Source organism: Dermacentor albipictus, chromosome 2 (assembly GCF_038994185.2).
Source record: "Dermacentor albipictus isolate Rhodes 1998 colony chromosome 2, USDA_Dalb.pri_finalv2, whole genome shotgun sequence".
NCBI lineage: Eukaryota > Metazoa > Arthropoda > Arachnida > Ixodida > Ixodidae > Dermacentor > Dermacentor albipictus.
This window is the reverse complement of record NC_091822.1, coordinates 2,283,183-2,301,716: the sequence shown is the minus strand read 5'-3', so window position 1 is coordinate 2,301,716 and position 18,534 is coordinate 2,283,183. Positions and strand designations below refer to the sequence as shown.

The 18,534-nt window shown below is 47.3% G+C and overlaps 1 protein-coding gene across 1 annotated transcript in view; it reads right to left on the bottom strand.

The window, feature by feature from the left end:
* Positions 1-3,891: 3,891 nt before the first annotated feature.
* LOC135921109 (uncharacterized) overlaps positions 3,892-18,534 on the bottom strand; it is a 45,285-nt gene continuing 30,642 nt past the window's right edge. Inside the window, exons 4-5 of the mRNA XM_065455426.2 lie at positions 11,355-11,390; positions 3,892-8,123 (exon numbers count right to left, since the gene is read on the bottom strand). Of these exons, the coding sequence (XP_065311498.1) occupies positions 7,888-8,123; positions 11,355-11,390 (272 nt within the window). The 3' untranslated portion in view covers positions 3,892-7,887. The remainder of the gene's footprint in view (positions 8,124-11,354; positions 11,391-18,534) is intronic.

Sequence of the window (18,534 nt, the reverse complement as noted above, 5' to 3'; positions counted from 1 at the left end):
TGAGGTGTCCTGCAGCGGTTCGAATTTGAGGGCCTTCCCATGCAGTTTTAACTTTCTTCAACTGTGCGGTGATGTGTCCACTCATGACGGAGCAATCAGCCCCTGTGTCGACTAAGGCGGTGACTGCGTGGCCGTCGAGAAGCACGTCGAGGTCGGTGGTTCTTTGTCTTGCATTACAGTTTGGTCTTGGCGTCGGATCACGACTGCGTCGCGTTGACCTGTGGCTGGTATGTGACGTCGTCAGGTCGTCTTCCGTCATCGCATTCTTTCCTTCCAGACTTCGTCGGGACGGCGGCGTGTCGTTATGTCGTCGAGGTAGTTACTTCGACGTCTTCGTCGGTGACGGAGGATCTTCGTCAGTTCGACGGACAGCAACCGCACCTCCATCGGTTGCTGCTTTTAGGTTTCCGGGTATGGACTCGCTGACCGGCCCCGGGCTGGGCCAGTGTATGGTCGGCGCTGCGGCGACAGGTAGCGGCCTGGTGATGGCGAACGCGACGGTCGTCGAGAGCTCCACCGAGTAGCCGCGAGGTAGCCAGCGATATCGCGAGGGCGTTCACCTTGTTGCGGGCGCGGAGCTTTGACGGCGAAACCTCGCAGTCACATTTCCCAATATGGGCATCGTCGGTAGACGTGACCCGCTTCCCCGCAGTGGTAGCAGAGCGGGCGGTGGTCAGGAGTGTGCCAAACGTCGGTCTTTCTCTGGTAGCTGTGCTGGGCGACGGGTGGGCGTGCTGGCGGCGGCGGCGGCGGTGTTCGACGGAATTGCGGCGTTAGAAGGCCGTGGCGCGGTCACGGAGGGGTTACGTGACGGCGGGCTACAGCGGCGTATGTCATCGCTTGCGGCTGAGGTTGCGGCAATTCAGGGGCTACCCTGAGTTATTGTTCGACCTCCTCACGTACGGCGTTGGCAATCGACGCCACTTGAGGCTGTGATGACGGGAACAGCTTTTGCAGCTCCTCCCACACGACCGCTCGGATAGTCTCGCGCAGGTCGTCGGTGGCCAGTGACTGAACTCCGGCGTAGTTTGTCGAGTTAGAGCGGTGGTTGAGTTGGCGGTTCCGCATTTCCAGTGTCTTCTCGATGCTGGTGGCTTCGCGAAGAAACTCCTCGACGGTCTGCGGTGGGCTCCGTACCATTCCGGCGAAAAGTTCCTCCTTTACACCATGCATCAGTAGGCGGACTTTCTTCTCCTCGGACATTTCCGGGTCGGCGTGGCGGAATAGGCGGCTCATTTCTTCGGTGAAAATCACTGTGGTCTCATTTGGTAGTTGCACCCGGGTTTCTAGTAGCGCTTGGGCTCGTTCTCGGCGTACGAAGCTTGCGAATGTCTGCAGGAAGCCGCTTCGGAACAGCTCCCAGTTCGTTAAGGTGACTTCTCAGTTCTCGAACCACGTCCTGGCTGCGTCTTCCAATGCGACGAAGACATGTCGCAGTTTGTCGTCGCTGTTCCAGTTGTTAAAAGCAGCGACCCTCTCGTATGTCTCAAGCCAGCTTTCCGGGTCCTCGAACGTTGAACCACGGAACGTCGGAGGCTCCCTGGGCTGCTGCAGCACGATAGGGGATGCCGGGGCTGCCATTGGGGTGGACTTTGTGGCGATCTTCCTGGTCGTCTCAGGCAAAAGTCTGTGCTCCGGGGGCAGTTGTTGAAGACGACGGCTTGCTCGATGGTCCGGGACTACGTTGGTGTTGTCTTTGCGTTCCGGGCTTGGATCTCGGCTTGTCGGGGGCGTCCGGTACATGAACCAAAAGCACCTCCACCAGATGTCACGTGGTGATGACGTTAAAAACACAGTAGCAATACTGTGAAAGACAAAACTAACTTTTATTGGGCGAACCTGTGCCCACAAAACAGGCTACACTTATAGCACAACGATAGCGGTGAACACGGTCGGCGATCGTCGAAAATCTGATCAGCGGGCCAAGCACGTCGGTTTTTATAGATCAGTCGTGGAATGTTCCAGATTAACCGATGGGACCAGCGCGCCTTCCACAAAGTTCTGCACTATTCGCGTCGCGCATACATGCAATCAGATTACACAAGTTGCGGTGAAAGACAGTGGAGGGAACCATCGATAACATTCCAGAAACTTCTTTTACATGCAGGCGCGTCCTGCGCTGCACGATAACATTTGTTAGGCGGCCAAACGTGGTCGCCCGATAAAGATAAGTACACGTGTCAATATTATACTTCTTTATGTCAGCTGTCTTAGGCTTGTTGATTAACTTCGAAAGTTCTGCCAGTCCTATTCTAGCTGTAGGGTTAGAAGCTTTCATACATTGACGTTTCTTGATCAGATCTTTCGTCTCCTGCGATAGTCTGCTGGTATCCTGCCTTACGGAGTTACCATCTACCTCCATTGCACGCTCCTTAATGATGCCCACAAGATTGTCGTTCATTGCTTCAACACTAAGTTCCTCTTCCTGAATTAAAGCCGAATACCTGTTCTGTAGCTTGATCTGGAATTCCTCTATTTTTCCTCTTACTGCTAGCTCATTAATCGGCTTCTCTTATGTACCAGTTTCTTCCATTCCCTCCTCAGGTCTAGGCTATTTAGAATAGAGGCCCCAATAGTTTGGGGCCCCAATGGTTTGGGGCCCCAAAGAACTTCGCGGGTGTTAGCGTTGGAGCACGCAGGAGTGAAGATTTTTAGAATAAGGATTTGCGTTTGCGGATAGAGTCTTGCGCTGACAGCGCCACCATGGCGTCAAAGAAAAGCTATTAAAAATAATTAAATAAAATATACCATTTTATGATAGAAATAGTAATTTTGACTTGTGTGCATTCGTGTTTAGTTACAATTTAAAGGTTATTCTGTAAGCAGCAAACAATTAGTTGCGCTTAGTTTTGAGCAAACCAACTTTGCGTGCCTTCACCAGCCAAGCTTAGCCGTGCTAGGCCTACGAGCCATAAAATCCACAATCGAATTCAGAATCACCGGCGTCTAATGAATCAATCTTCACAACACACGCTAGTTGAGAGAAAGCGATAATCGCAGTCACTTCTCCTAGCTTGCCAACTTCATGCGTTACCACGAATCGCACCAAGTTTTGTACTAGGTTAGAGCCGTCGCTTCGATGGGTGCCGCCATGTTTGCGGACACAAAGCTTTTGGGTCCGCTATTTGGGGTCCCGCTAAATCGTTGAAATAGCGTTCCCAACGCAAAGTCCAAACGCATTTTGCGTCTGGCGCATGTGCAGTGGCTTCCGCGCTATTTTTTGGGGGTCCCCAAACGTTTGGGGCCCCTATTCTAAAGCTCTCTACTGTCTATTAAGGCGATGACTTGGGACGTTTTCTTGCGCTGTCGACAGGATCGATGATGCTAGAATGTTCTTATATACTTTCCACAGCGTACAATCTGGTTGCGTTGGCCGCAAGATTACCGGAATTCCAGCTGGTCGTTGTTTCTTGTACATGACAGCTGTAGAACTTGCCTGGACCATGACTTCGAGAACATCGCCTGTGTGTAGGCTTGTGTTCACCTCATCGTGTCGTCGTCTCTTCAAATTTGCTGCTTCACATTGTGAAGACGTAGAAGGCCCCGCTATGTCTTCGTTTCTCATGCCCTTGATGGTGGCTGCATCGAGTTCAACAGATGGCGGCAGCCAGCTTCTCAGCTCTTTCCGTGTACCACGCCCGCTTGGCCGCCTTCTGTAGGGATGATGAAGCCGTCAGCAGTGCATGGTTGATATCAAAGGTGTAGTGACTAACATTATTCAAAAACTGGCCAAGCAAAAGCAGCCAGGCTGATACGTGTCGTCTTGGTCGCCTCTTCTGCACTGAGTACTAGTTGCTACTCAATGTGTGGCAAGCGAGTTAACGATTCTCAGCGTTCGCACGCTGAGAATAGTTGAATTGGCTTAGAAAGGTAAAAAACGAATGACAGCGCTCACATGACCGTAAAATCTCTTTATTTCGATCTGTTCAGTGCACTTTTCTTTGGCGACCACAGCGAACAAGAGTGAAGGCGACCAGGCTATTCCAGCACGCTTGTACAGTGTACGCATTCATTATAAAAGACACGCAAAATTCGTAATTGGGATAGCGCCCACCCGCTAGTTAAGCTATCAAAGTCTGAGTGGCCTAGAGGGAAGCATGAGACAACTGCAAGCCAGCCGTCTGCCATCAGGTTATAACCAAAATTTATTGCAATGGCCGCTTCACTTTTGAAGTCATAACTTTCCCATCCATGCATTTCGATATGTCAATAAATTTAGCGTTGTCCATTCTCCAGCTCAATGAGGCTGGGCCCAAGGCTTAATTGCTGTCATTGCCTTCGGATAGCTATTTAGACATTTGTCTTGGCTGTGCTCCTCTTATTTCCTCTCCTACTTCAGTATTGCCAGTTCTGTTTTTCTTGTGTTGTTTTTTCTGCGCTTTTTCTCAGCGTAGGAGGGGTGACAAGCTATTCTGAACACGTAACAGACGGCACTATTACGTTTTTGCTGCTTCACCTTTTTCTTAGAACCACTAGCACCTATTTCTAGCTATATCTTTTTAGTGCTCAAATAGCCTTCAGCATAACCAAAAAATTTGCTGTAGGGCCATCATTTTGGATCAGCCGCTCGAGCAGGATTCGGTCTTCAGAAATTGGTAATGATCAAGTAATAAACCTGTGACCTATCTCTGCTTCTGTCTCAGAGTGGCAATATTTTCATCACTCAATGATCGCCCGCCTGAGCGCAAATTCCCGTACTATTTCTTCAGTGTGCGCAAATTCAGACATCGATGGCTCAGATTTGAGTTCATGGCAGTCAAAAGGGACACAGATGCGAAAAGTGCTACATGTGCATTTTCGTCTTAACTGAAACGTCAGTTACCACAAATTGGCAGGAAAGCTTTATCTTCGTGCCTCGTAATTATTATGGGAAATTTTAGAGTTACTTTGTGCATATATGTTTCAGAGCTGTCATATGAAGCTCGTGCAGTACCTGTCTTAACATGGGTTGACGCTTTTTCCCCATTCGTTCTACCTTCTGATGGAACAAAACACATCACAGCTGCTTTACGCTTTAGCCACAAAAAAAAATCAGCACATGTGTGAGAGTGCTTCGAGTCAGTGGCGTCATTTGCCCATGGCGAGTGATTATCTTCAGAGAAAATGTCAGGTCTTTTAAAATGTTGTCTAGAAGATTTGATGAACAACGTAACATTGAATGCCTTGTTACAGCCTAACTCTTACTCAGCTATTCCTGGTATATTGGAACATGATGGGCAACAAATTTCTGGAGGCGCAATACCAAATGCATTTAATGAAGTCTTTACTCTAGCACCGCAACAGGACCTTGAACAAAGCCTAACTAACCACGCTCAGTTTCTACCAGTAAACAGGAATGGAGCATCGCTTTTCCTTGCTCCAACTACTTCTCCTGAAGTTTTTTCGTCTATTAGAGCTACAAGCAACAGCAAGTCACTAGACGCCGACGGTATCCAGATTCGCCCTATAAAGTATGTGCTCGATATTATAAGCCCTATACTAGCCCATGTTTATAACTTAATATTATCAACAGGTGCCTTTCCTAAGAGAATGCAAATTACCCGCGTTGTTCCCGTTTTCAAGCGCGGTGATAAAACAGCATTAAATAATTATCGGCCTATATCAATAATTCCAGTATTTTCTAAGGGTATTGAGAAAATAATGCATGCGCGATTACTCTCATTCTTTAACCGTCACCATTTGATTGCAGACTTTCAACATGGTTTTAGAAAGCACCGCTCTACGGAAACAGCCCTCCTGAGCCAAAAAGAAATAATTTTAGATGCATTCAGCCGGAAGCATATGGCACTAGGCATATACATAGATTTCTCTAAGGCTTTTGATTTAATTAATCATTCCATCCTTCTTAACAAATTAGAAATGTATGGTGTACGTGGAACCGCCCACTCGCTTATGACATCTTATCTGTCCCACAGATCACAGTTCGTAGATGCTAGTAACACAATATCTTCAAGGAAGCCAGTTATCACTGGTGTGCCGCAAGGCAGCATTTTGGGCCCACTTTTATTTTTGATTTATATAAACGACATTGTACGCTGTACAGATAACGCTACATTCGTTTCGTATGCCGACGACACAACCGTTTTTATTACAGGCAACGTGGAAACAGATGTAGAAATAAAGGCTAATAAGACGCTGTCTGACTTAGAGCGGTGGTCCGTGATAAACTGCTTAAAAATCAACCCTAAGAAAACAAAAGTTATCTTGTACGCGCCTAGAGGAAAGTTGTTGACAACTAATATGAATTTGTGTCTGGGCAGTGAGCAGTTAGAGATAGTGGATTGCGTTAATATCCTTGGGGTGCGTTTTACAAAGCACCTAACCTGTAATGAGCATGTTGATCATCTGCAATCTAAATTGTCATCTGCCATTGGTGTTATTGCTCGTCTGCGTCGCTTACTCCCGACCAAGGTAAAAATTATGCTGTACAATGCTCTGGTGGTATCTGTCATGCAGTACTGCGTCATGGTGTGGGGTACAACTGGTGTGACAAACTTGCACAAACTACATTTCCTACAAAAAAGAGTTGTGCGTTACATAGCTGATGTCCATTATACGCACTCCACAAAATCACTTTTTTCTAAATATGAAATTCTTCCTGTATTTTGTTTTTACAATTATAGGTTGATGTTGTGCTACAAAGATTTCGTAAAATTTGGCATTGATGATACAATTCATCTGGCAAAACTTCGGGAAAATACAAATATTCTACAGACCCGACATAAAGAAATGTGGTTCGTACCTACCCCAAGAACCTCTTATGATGAGCAATCTTTATCCTATACATTACCTTCGCTTTTACACCTATTAGACCGACAAAATGTTGATCCCTCCAGAAACCGAAACTGTCGCATTAAACGTTTTTGTCAACTTATTTATTTGCAAGACTAGACATTGCCTTCTCCTAATTTTGTTTTCCACTGTTATTTATGAGTGTTGATTATTTCTTGCCGTCTTGTTTCACTCTGTATTACCCGTTACATTGTGATGTTTTTTTTTTCATTTCTTGTGTATGACTGGCTGTCATCTTGCTGTTATGCCAACTTACAAGGGGTCGGGACCTCGTCAAGCTGTCCAAGCTTTTAGTCCTGTACTCCTCCTTCTTTAAGGAAATAAAATGATTGATTGATTGATATGCGTCAACTTGACTTACGGAACGTGCTGCCTAACCGGAACGTCCCCTGACTTAAAGGGATACTAAAGAAAAAGGACTAAATAAAGTTATCCTTATAAAATATTCTTTCAAAACTTTATTGTCGGGAATTTCGCAATAATCGGTTGATTATTAGAAGAAAAGATGAAAGTCAAATTTCGAATTCTTGAATTTCGCGCCGAAACCTCGCTGCCATACGCTAGTGTAAGGTCACGGATTTCACAGTGTTCTTTCGCAACTGGGCAGCGTTCGCTCTGTGTAAGTTCTGGAAACTTGCCACGTTTAATGTTTTGTTCCTTTAGCACAAAAGGTAACTCATTGTTACCAATAATTTTACCAACTAGGCCTGAGCAGATGCCATCAAAATCTATGACGTCATGGCGCAGTGGCACCGAAACTTGAAGCGCCGTCGTAAGCTGTCTTTTGTACTTGCGCGTTTTCAAACCAACAAGAACCTTTCCGCTATAACAGTGGCATCTTTGGTATTCTAGAAGGGTAATTTACTAGTACAGGTGAAATCCCTTTCCTATTTAGTGCCCATTTAATTTTCTGTGCTACCGTCTCTTTAGCTAAAATTTAAGGAAAAAAAACTAGGTGCACAAAAAAGTCATGGTTGGCGCCATGCTACTCGAAACGACGCGGAGCTTTTCGATTCATCGTCAACCTGTATGCGAACAAGTCAGGTGAGGCAAGTGAGAAAGAGTGAGTGGAAAGGCGGGGATTGAAAGAGGGGATCAGTAGGGGGACGGCGGCGTGGCGTGGCAGGTGCCCTGGTGGCGTGACCAGAGCCTCTTCTGGTTGCGGCACGAATCGACGCGCATCTTGCACCGGTTGGGGTAGGTGACCCCGTCGGTGGCGCACACGGGCATCGACTCGAAGTCGCACGACGTCGGACAGCTGCAGCGCGCTGTTCCCAGCTGGTCTTCGGTGCAGTCGCCGTTCCAGGGGCAGTACTTGGCCTCACACGGCACTGAAACGCAGAACAAGCGGATGGTCGGAAGGGCATCGGAACACTGATTTACCGGGCAGGACTGTTGGTCCCGGACTCTTTTGCTCCTGAGTGCCACGGTTGGAACGTGTAGGTATGCGGGCTACAATCACAGCTGCTCGACGTGAGGACGATTAGGCATTTCCGAGGTACAGGAGCCACACGCCGGTCATTAGGTGCACCGTATAGTGCAGGGCTGGGTATCGTTTTCGCTCGTCTGTAGTTCTCCGAATGCACAGGAATTTACGCGTTCTGCTTACATCGAAACGCAAAAAACGAAACATGGAAATGATGCACGTTTTAAATGTGGCGAACGTGGTGGCCTTGGCACGGCGACGGCATAAATGTGCTTGGAGTGTTCATATAGCTGCCATCACAACAACAAAAATTCAGCGCCTATCCCGTCACTTCCTTAGCTCTTGTCGATGTCTGTGTCGCGGTTTTTACCCAAGATGAAGCTAAACCAACTCGTCGAAATGTCGGTTTTGAAAAAAATTATTGAGTGATAGCAGACACAGTACGAATCCATGACAAGCTGATGTGAGAACTTCTAGAAGAGGTCAATACCTGCTTTCTCTATGCCAAGCCTCTTCTTACGAGGTAGGTGTAGATATTTTGGCACCGTAGAGACGTAAAATACCCATACATCACTAATTATTTCTCTTCATAGAATAAAAACAGCTGCATACCGGCTGTCCCAAATAAATGTAAGCTGGTATTCAAAAATAGAGCAAGGCTGCTTGCGCGAACGGCGAAGGTTGTCCATTGATGAGCGCTGTTCATGCTAATCAAAGTATTATTTCATTGCGTGCAATAAGCTAACTTTTAATTAATACACCCCATTGACGAGGCGTCAATGCAAAAAGTAATGCAACATCTTGAAAAATTAACGATAATAGACTTCACAGCACCCTAGGTCTTGACTGAGCGCTGCAGCCCGCTGACTATATGCTGTGGCGCTGTTTTGGTTGCGAGTTGGATCCCCGGCAAGCCGTTTCAATGGGGGCGAAATACACAAGGCGCTCGTATACTTACACAAAGGGCCACCTTAATGAAATCCGAGTGGTCAAGAAATCCGGAGCCACCATGACAGCATGCTTCATAATAAGATCGCAGTTTCTTTGCCATGCAAAACGCCAGAATTTATTTTTAATTTGGCCTCTGTCTTCTACGTGTGATCATTTTTCTCTACAGGAAATAAACCCCGCGAAACTTCAAAGATACCACTTGCGTCGGTAAGAAAGTGATAGCAGCGATTTCAAACGTTAGCCGCGCCATTGAGTGCGGTCTGAAGCACGTTGTAGGCCAGGGCTTCGCGTTTCACCGAAAATGCGCACAAGATATGCGCACGCGTCGCGAACAGAACGCGGCTGGTTGCTCTCAGTGTGGCCATTATTTGGTGAGGCATCACAGCGCTGCAATCCCCAACACTTTGACTTGTGCTTTTTTTTTCGCAGATGTTATCACTGCGCCTCAAGAAAGGACCATACAAAGCCCATGTGTGATATTAAACGCTGTTATCGGTCATTTCTCAACATCCTGCGCAACCTTTGTATTGACCCCTTCTGGTTAGGTAAGCAACTAGGAAGTACTTAAATTGATCATTCATAAACTTATGCAAAATAAATAAACGCTTATAATGAGCAACGGGTCGACATACTGGGATCGCGTATAGCCCTCCATTATTTTAATTCCTACCTTTACTCTTGCCAACGCTTAGCCGAGACCGCCGCCCGCACCTACCGCCTCGTGCCGCTAAACAGGCTACAGAATCGGCGAAAACGTCGCAGAAAATCCTATCTGTCCTTGATACATATGAGAAAGGCGAGTCAACAGCGGTTGGCACGGAGAAAGACAATGCCTTTTTGGGCACATTATTGTACCATGGTTTTTTTTTCTTCTGTTTTTGTTGCTGCTGTTGTTGTTGTTTAGATTGCACCGCTTTCGAGATCTACCCACATTTTTCGCTGAATAAAGCCCCACTTCCGTCTCTGCTTCTGCCGTGAGCAGTTTTAACGGGCGCATCTGGGTTTCATTCAGACCTTTTTTTTCAGCAATTATATATTATTACTGCTCCGTAGATAGGCCTGGGCTAACTTGGTACGTCTTTTTCGTTCGAAGCTACATTTAGAAGAACTTCTTGCTGGGCGTGTTGGTGCATGACTGTGTTTTAGGACGAGTTGCGCCTAAGAACGAACACAGGAAATAGCCAGGTAGACGGAAAGAGCGTGAACTGTAAACCGGGTTTTTCACGTGTGAACACTGCCTAAACATGCAGATTCGACACAAATAAACCCATTTGATAGTTTGCGTTCTTTTCGTCTACCTGATTTCGTCCTGCGTTCGTTTTTTCTTAGGCGCAACTCGTCCTACAACATATGCTTCATTTTGACGCCTTTTTCGTTGTCGCTTACGTGTTCAAAAGCACTTGCCGGCTCCCCGCTTTTCGGAGTCCTTTGTCTGCTTTCGCGCTGTTTAGCAAGATTTGACACCACCTAGTCCGGTCCATTATCCAATGTACTAGAAGGCCTCAAATCGTCTAATTTAAGAGACGAAAGTGGTTAAATATCATGATCCTACTGAGCTCAAATTGCTCTGAACTAGCCAAAGAAGTCATTGTCCTCAAAAAAAAAAAAACCCGGCCGACTTCCAGCCCCAAGCCAAATTACGATGCCGCGGGTTCCAGCTCAAAGTGACCGGTAAAGCTGCAGTCAGCGCAGTCAGGTCAGGTGAAGTTGTACATTGAATAAGAGTGGGCGAGCAAAGGAGACCTCACACTGGAGGAAGAGTTTCGACAACAGGACTTGTCCAGAAGCTGACCGCGAGCTGAGGTTTTCTTTCTACTCCTACACGTGCCCTGTGGACGTCTTGTTAAATCTGAAAACAGAATCAACGTGACGTCACGTATGTCATTTTGTTAACCTATATACAGCCTGCACTATGCTGCTGTAGGTATAGGCTTTCGCCATCGAGGCCACCAAATTATTGTACAGCCAGTACATAAAAAAAGCGGCGCTTTATCTCCCACCTGCCTATCTCCAGCAGCAGAGAAAATGGAACAACAAAATGGGGCGCGGCACTGTCACGGGAATACTCCCCAAAATGTAACTTCGACGAATGCGTGACTAAGTTGGAGGACATGCTTATGAAGCATTGTAGGGAAATTTGCACGCTATGCGACGATGAACCCTGAATTTAAGTACATGTACTTACGGTCTCGCTCATGCAGTCGCCTCCGATATGATTCCCCTGTAAAGCAAGAAAAGTTAGGTAAACACTTGGGCACACTTCTTCAAGGTCCTCACACGACGCTCAATCTAACAAGTTCGCGAACGGTAAGCCAATGTAGCAGCACGTAAACAGAACAATGAAAATCTTTACAGAAATTCAATTTACACTTAAGAGAAAGCATTAGTTCGGGCCTAACTTCGATGCCGCCTATTCAGATCATGCTGATGAATAAAACAACTTGCGCAGGTGGGGAACGATCCCGCAATCTGCCACAGGTGGGATCGTTCCCCTTCTGTGGCAAGTTGTTTTTTCATCCACCTTCATTTGCATTAATTTATCGTTTCTTTGATTCATTTATTTAGCACAAGTATTTTCCCCTATGTTGTCCATGGTATCAGTGTTTGTTGGCTTCTTATAATACGACTAATAAAAATCGGGCCCTTCGGTTAAACCCCCTTTTTCTCAAAGCACGTGCATTATAGCGAAGTATGAAACAGTTCTTATGGACACCAATAAAATTAGAAAATATAATCATCAAGCGAAAGCAGGGAAGCAAAAATACGTTCGATAGAAGGTGTGAGAAACCAGATACGAAATATAATCTTAACATTGTTCTGCAATGTTCCGTTGCACGCTTGAACGTGCAATGGAACATTGCTGGTATCTGCGGAACAATGAAGGGAGCTTCCTTGGAGAGCATTGCAGAGACTGCACTAATTGCCGCCCTCAGTTCGACAAAACTAAATTTTTGAAGTTTGGAAAAAGGTTCGAGCGGGAGATTGTGGAAGTCTATTTGATCACGAAAGAGGGAAACAAATGTGTCAGCAGGCCGTCCATTGTGCTTAGTGACAAGGAAACAACTTTTTTAGAAGGTTTCATTTAGGCCTCATGTTGGAGGGATTTAATTTAGTTTTTCCCGTCTGTCTTCCTTTCATTTAATTAGTTTTTATGTGGTTGACGATTTTCTCGTGGCGATCTTACAGGTTTTGTCGCCTTTTCTATTTTTTTAATGTTTTTTTTGTTTTGTTTTGACACATACGCTGTTCTTTAGACCCTTTATCGTTCAACTGTTCTATTTCATTGTTTGTCACATGGTTCATTTTTCGCGCGGTCACAGGTTTTATCAATTTTTTAGGTGAGTGACTATTAGAAATTTTAGTTTTGACGCAGACGCCGTACGTCTTCATGTTTTTCCTTGTTATTCCTTGGTCATAAATCCCATAGTCGTGCGGGTTTTGTCGCTGACTGGGCCTGAGGGGTTTGAATGGTATGTTTTGGATAGCTGATAGTGAAGCGCTACACGGTACTTTTTATGTCTCGTGTTTTCTCACCGTTGGCTTGGTAAAAACTGTGCTCGATGAATTGCTTCCTGTGCTGCTCCACGTGTGATCATTTGATCTTTTGTGCCAGATATGATTATTGAGTGGTCGATGGATTGCTGTATTGTACTTCAAACGTTTCGTGTGTGATTCGGTTTGATTGACCTACATAAGGCAGGCTTGTTGCAGAAATAAACTTAGTTGTGCGTGGAGCAAGTCCTGTAGCTTGTGTCCTTCTTCAGTCCTGGTCTTTTGCGCCTTGCTTTTACTCATTCAAACACGAATCTACTAGCCCAAGCAAGAGTTTTACAAGAGAAGGGAAGCGCAGGCAAGGACGGCAGACGGAGGTGAGCTGATGGAATTAGGAAATTCGCGGGTGCTAGTCGGGATCGTTCCGCGCCGGACAGGGCTAATTAGGGATCGCAGTGAGAGGCCTTTGTCCTGCAGATAACATAAAATAGACTGATGATGATGACGATGCCTTTTCAATTAACGATTACTGATGTTTACTTTTGCTGTTTTTTCACGGAACCAGTCAATTTTACCTTTTTTCATCACTTTTTATCATTCCTGTAAATTTTTTCTGATTATTAGTTGGAAGAATCAATTCTGTTGGTGTCCAATTCATCATAGCGGCTGTGAGCCACAAATTTATTGCATAGCAGCAACATCAACTAGGACAGCACTTCGTTATTCTCGGAAGCATTGCCCCTTTTCAGGGCAATGCCGTGGGCGTGGCCATTATTGATCACGTGGTAACGCGTCCTTTGCTTGCCTCAGCTGCTTTCGTATTTACAATGAATGTGCATGGCTCCCCTGTGCGGCTCAGCAAATCTCTGTCTCGACGAATACCGTTCGGGTGGGCGAAAAAGCCGACGTGTCATTCCACTGCTGCGAAGGTAGACTACCAGCTAAGCTGTTTAGCAGACGACATAGAGTTGACACCAAATTTAGATGAAAGGTATGAGCAAATTTTATTTCTCTTGAGCGGTGACAGCGGTAAATCCGAAATAAAGACACACGCGCACACAGTTTTGTTTCGATCGGCAGCACACACAAACACACACACGCACCGGGGAAACACAAATCACGTAATAGGGTCACGTAGGAGGGTGAATGACTCATGCACCCTTAAGCAATGGCTCATACTCCCGTAAGTATATAAGTAAAAAGAATTATCTTCCTGAGAGTATACTAATCTTGAAAACGGTGCCCATTAATAACCTACTGAAGATCAGCGCCGGATTAAGGTGGGGGCTAAGGGGGCTGCAATACTGAAAGACATCTATAGCGGCTCCACAGCCACCGTAGTCCTCCACAAAGAACGCAACAAAATCCCAATAAAGAAAGACGTCAGGCAGGGAGATACAATCGCCCCAATGCTATTCACAGCGTGTTTACAGGAGGCATTCAGAGACCTGGATTGGGAAGAACTGAGGATAAGAGTAAATGGAGAATACCTTAGTAACTTGCGCTTCGCTGATGATATTGCCTTGCATTGAAGACATGAAGACGTACGGCGTCTGCGTCAAAACTAAAATTTCTAATAGTCACTCACCTAAAAAATTGATAAAACCTATTGCACTCAGGGGACCAACTGTAATGTATGCTCACTGACCTGGAGAAGCAAAGCAGGAGGGTGGGACTAAAGATGAATATGCAGAAAATTAAAGTAATGTTTAACAGTCTCTGAAGGGAACAGCAGTTTACGATAGGTAGCGAGGCATTGGAAGTGGTCAGGGAATACATCTACTTAGGACAGGTAGTGACTGCTGATCCGGATCAGGAGAGTGAAATAATCAGAAGAATAAGAATGGGCTGGGGTGCGTTTGGCAGGCATTCTCAGATCATGAACAGCAGGTTGCCATTATCCCTCACGAGAAAGGTGTATAACAGATGTGTCTTACCACTACTCATGTACGAGGCCGAAACCTGTAGGCTTACGAAAAGGGTCTCACTTAAGTTGAGGATGACGCAACGAGCTATGGAAAGATGAATGATAGGTGTAACGTTAAGGGTTAAGAAAATAGCAGATTACGTGAGAGAACAAACGCGCGTTAATGACATCTTAGTTGAAATCAAGAAAAAGAAATGGGCATGTGCAGGACATGTAATGAGGAGGGAAGAGAACCGATGATCATTAAGAGTTACGGGCTGGATTCCAAGGGAAGGGAAGCGGAGCAGGGGGCGACAGAAAGTTAGGTGGGCAGATGAGATTAGGAAGTTCGGAGGGACAACATGGCCACAATTAGTACATGACCGGGGTAGTTGGAGAAGTATGGGAGAGGCCTTTGCCTTGCAGTGGGCGTAACCAGGCTGATGATGATGATAATAAGGGGGCTGCAGCCCAGGGCCTCACGTCGGACAGTAGGAGAAGGGGGCCCATTTATTCCAACCTGCTTAGTATATGGAACCATAGGCAACGGAACTTCAAGCGACATGTATGAAGCGAGAAGACCAGAACGAGCAGACGGGGCCCCCCACCTAATGTAACAGCATGCGTTTAGCCTGATCATTTGGGGAGAGCTTGTCGAAATGCAAAAACAGGAATCCCCCGCCACCCGGCGGGGCCGTCTTTCTTGCGAAGCGAGGTGCGTTTGCTTGGAAGAGTTTTCGTGGTTTCCTGTCAGTCCGTCTGTCCAGTGCTGTCTGGAGAGGAGGGGCAAGTGGGAAACACCTAAAACATGTAATGTGGGATGAGGACCTAAATCTCCCTTGCCCCTCGTCACCACCACGCCACCCTCCACCTCTCAAATAGTTCCGCCGCTGTCCTTCTCATAGAAAGGATGTGCTGCAGTACCCTGCAGTGCCTCCCATTCAACTTTTCTTTACCGTGATGATAATTTGGGCGGGGGAGGATGAGTCCGATAGCAGATGATGATGACTCTGATGACAGAGTCTAGGCAGGAAAGGAAGGAAGACGTCACACGTGCTTTGTCCGCGTGCGTTGGGCATGGATTGTTCACTGTTCGGGATAGGGTTGCGGAAGAGTGAAGGGGGAAGTTGGAGAGCTGGACACAAAGGCCTTTCTCCAGGGCACATTCCTGCCTAGTGACTGCGCTCCCTCTCACGCGCTCGATGGAAAAATGTAGGTCAGACTGGCCGCCGAACTTTCCAGAAAGAAGAAAAGGATGCCTCAGAGGCGACGGAGGGCGCGTAACTTCGCCCACGCTAGGAGTCGCCCTCTCCCCTTCGTTCTCGCGCTCGGCGTCGACGGGGCGAGAGAAAAATCGATAACCTCACAGAACAGACGACATCTCCTAGCCAATAGGAAGACGAGACTAGAACGGGAGAAGGAGGGAAGGAGCCAGCCACGGACCATCAAGGCAGAGTGCGCCAGTCATCGGGACGGCCACCGTTGCACACCTGCGGTCGCTTAGAATTGACGAAGTGCCTAGTGAGCAATTAGCATCCATTCATGCGAAAATGCTCGGTCGGAAGCATCAAAGTGGTGCGTCTAAACGAAAGGCGAAGTTAGAAAGAGAAAAGCGTGAAAAGAAGCTACCAAAGATGACAAAGTACCTACTGAATGCAGCGTCCGCGGAGCAGTGTGATCGATCTACCCAGAGTCCGAGTGAAACTCCAAATTGTACCGACTATGCTTCTGTGCAGGACTTGCCAACTCCATCACCACGGTTTCCTGGCAAGAAGCAAGGTTTGGCTTATCTTGGTTGCCTGGATCCTGTGAACACGGTGCCAACCTCGGTCGTCCACATTTCTGAGCAACCGACACCCGCCGTGGTTGCTCAGTGGCTATGGTGTTGGGCTGCTGAGCACGAGGTGGTGGGATCGAATCTCGGCCACGGCGGCCCCATTTCGATGTGGGCGAAATGCGAAAACACCCGTGTACTTAGATTTAGGTGCACGTTAAAGAACAGCAGGTGGTCAAAATTTCCGGAGTCCTCCATTATAGCGTGCGTGCCTCGTAACCAGAAAGTGGTTTTGGCACGTAAAACCCCATAATTCAATTTTTTTTTCTGCGCAACCAACGCTAACCGAGCCCTGTCCTATTCCTGAGTCAGCAACGTCTGTGCTACTCGGCCGGGCCCTTGCCGCAGAGCTCCAGGTTTCCGGTCCGCCACGCCCGATTTCTACTACTGCTGATCAACAGGTGCCAAACCTCCCCGATGAGCAACATTCGACTGACGAGTGCCAGGAAACAGCACTCCAAGAACCGATTCACTTGTTTCCTTTTAGTTTGGATTCAAATAATCATGTTGCCACCCACAAAGTGTGCCTCGAGAGGACGAATTAGACGGCTTCTCGTTGCGGCAACAGAGAAGCACAGACACCCCCGAAGCAAGAGGTACGTTGCGAGATACTCCGAAGTGACCCTGCTAACTGGCCGCACATTATTACTGACAGCATTCGGGGTGTATGCCTTGAGAAAGGGTCATTGTATTTTCAAAATCGGGTAGAAAATTTTCTGTCTTCCGAAAGGCAATACAAAAATTGGAGGACGCTTAAGCTTCGCCTTCAAGAGTGGGACGCGACAGCGTTCCCGTCGACCCGCCAAGGGGTATAAGACAATGCGCTACGGCACAGCGATCACTTACGATGCGCCCCGCATCGGACCTAGCGCCGACCTATCACGCGGTGAGCGTCGAACAACGCAGCGTTCGGCGCGGCAACGAAACGTGCGCCTGAGCGAACGGAACGAACCAAAGAACTCGGTGTCTCGGAGGGGAAACGATCTACGCCAGCCAAACGTCGTGATCGGCACGGGCAGAGAGATAGATAGTAATCTAAAGAAAGGGAACGGCGCTTGATTCTGCAACCGGGAGCACGGCGAAGCGTCGTCAGGGGAGAGGGAGTCCCTTGACGCGCGTGGCAGCGGTCCCAATGCGCGCGCGGCGCGCCTCCTGTCGGGGCAGCGCCGTACATTGAGAGGAGGGGGTCTTCTGTGTTTGCCGCAAGATGGCTCTGCGTGTGCGGAAAGCGCAGAAGAAATGCAGCGGAAACGCACTTCGCAACTCGTGTAATTGTGACTTCTGTACGTTACATGTTCATAATTACCGATATACACCGCAGTATAACTTTCCACGGCTCGTTTCGAAGGCAACACCGCATTCACTAGAGGCGCGTTTGCACCGCTTGGACGCATCGAACTCGTGGTTGAGTGGTAGCGTCTCCGTCTCACACTCCGGAGACCCTGGTTCGATTCCCACCGGGCCAATCTTGGAAGTTGCTTTTCATTTATGAAGCGCCTGCCGTGATTTATCGCTCACGGTCAACGCCGCAAACGCCGACGCCGACGACGCCGGCTTTTCTGCGACACGAGCTCCTTAACGCTATCGCGTTAAAACTCAGAAACGCTATATGTCACCTCATCTTTTCGTGCGAGAGGCTGTAAATGGGGAGCCGTATGAGCGACACTAGTTAACGTACTCGGAGCCCAAAGGTTCCGAGTACGTTACAAATACAGTACGGTACAAATAGTGCCGAGCACCGGAACTACGTGGCAGCATGGCTCGTCCGCTCTAACTCGAGCAGCACAATTGACAAGGAGCTGGTTAAGCATCTTCTCACTGAGACCGCTTACTAGACAGAGGTGTTGAAGCGCGTAGTCGTTGTAGTTAAGCTTCTAGCTGACCACAACCTAGCGTTTAGGGGCAGTGAGGAGATTTTTGGTTCACCGAGAAATGGGATTGCTTGAGGCCATTGTCAAGTTTGATCCCTTTCTAGAGGAGCACATCAAACGCTACGGGAACAAAGGAAAAGGTCACCCATCATATCTGTCAAAAACCATTTGGGATGAATTTATCGAGCATATGGCAAAGGCTGTCAAGGAACGTCTCGTTGACGAAGTCAAACGCGCAAAATACTTCTTTTTATTTGTTGAT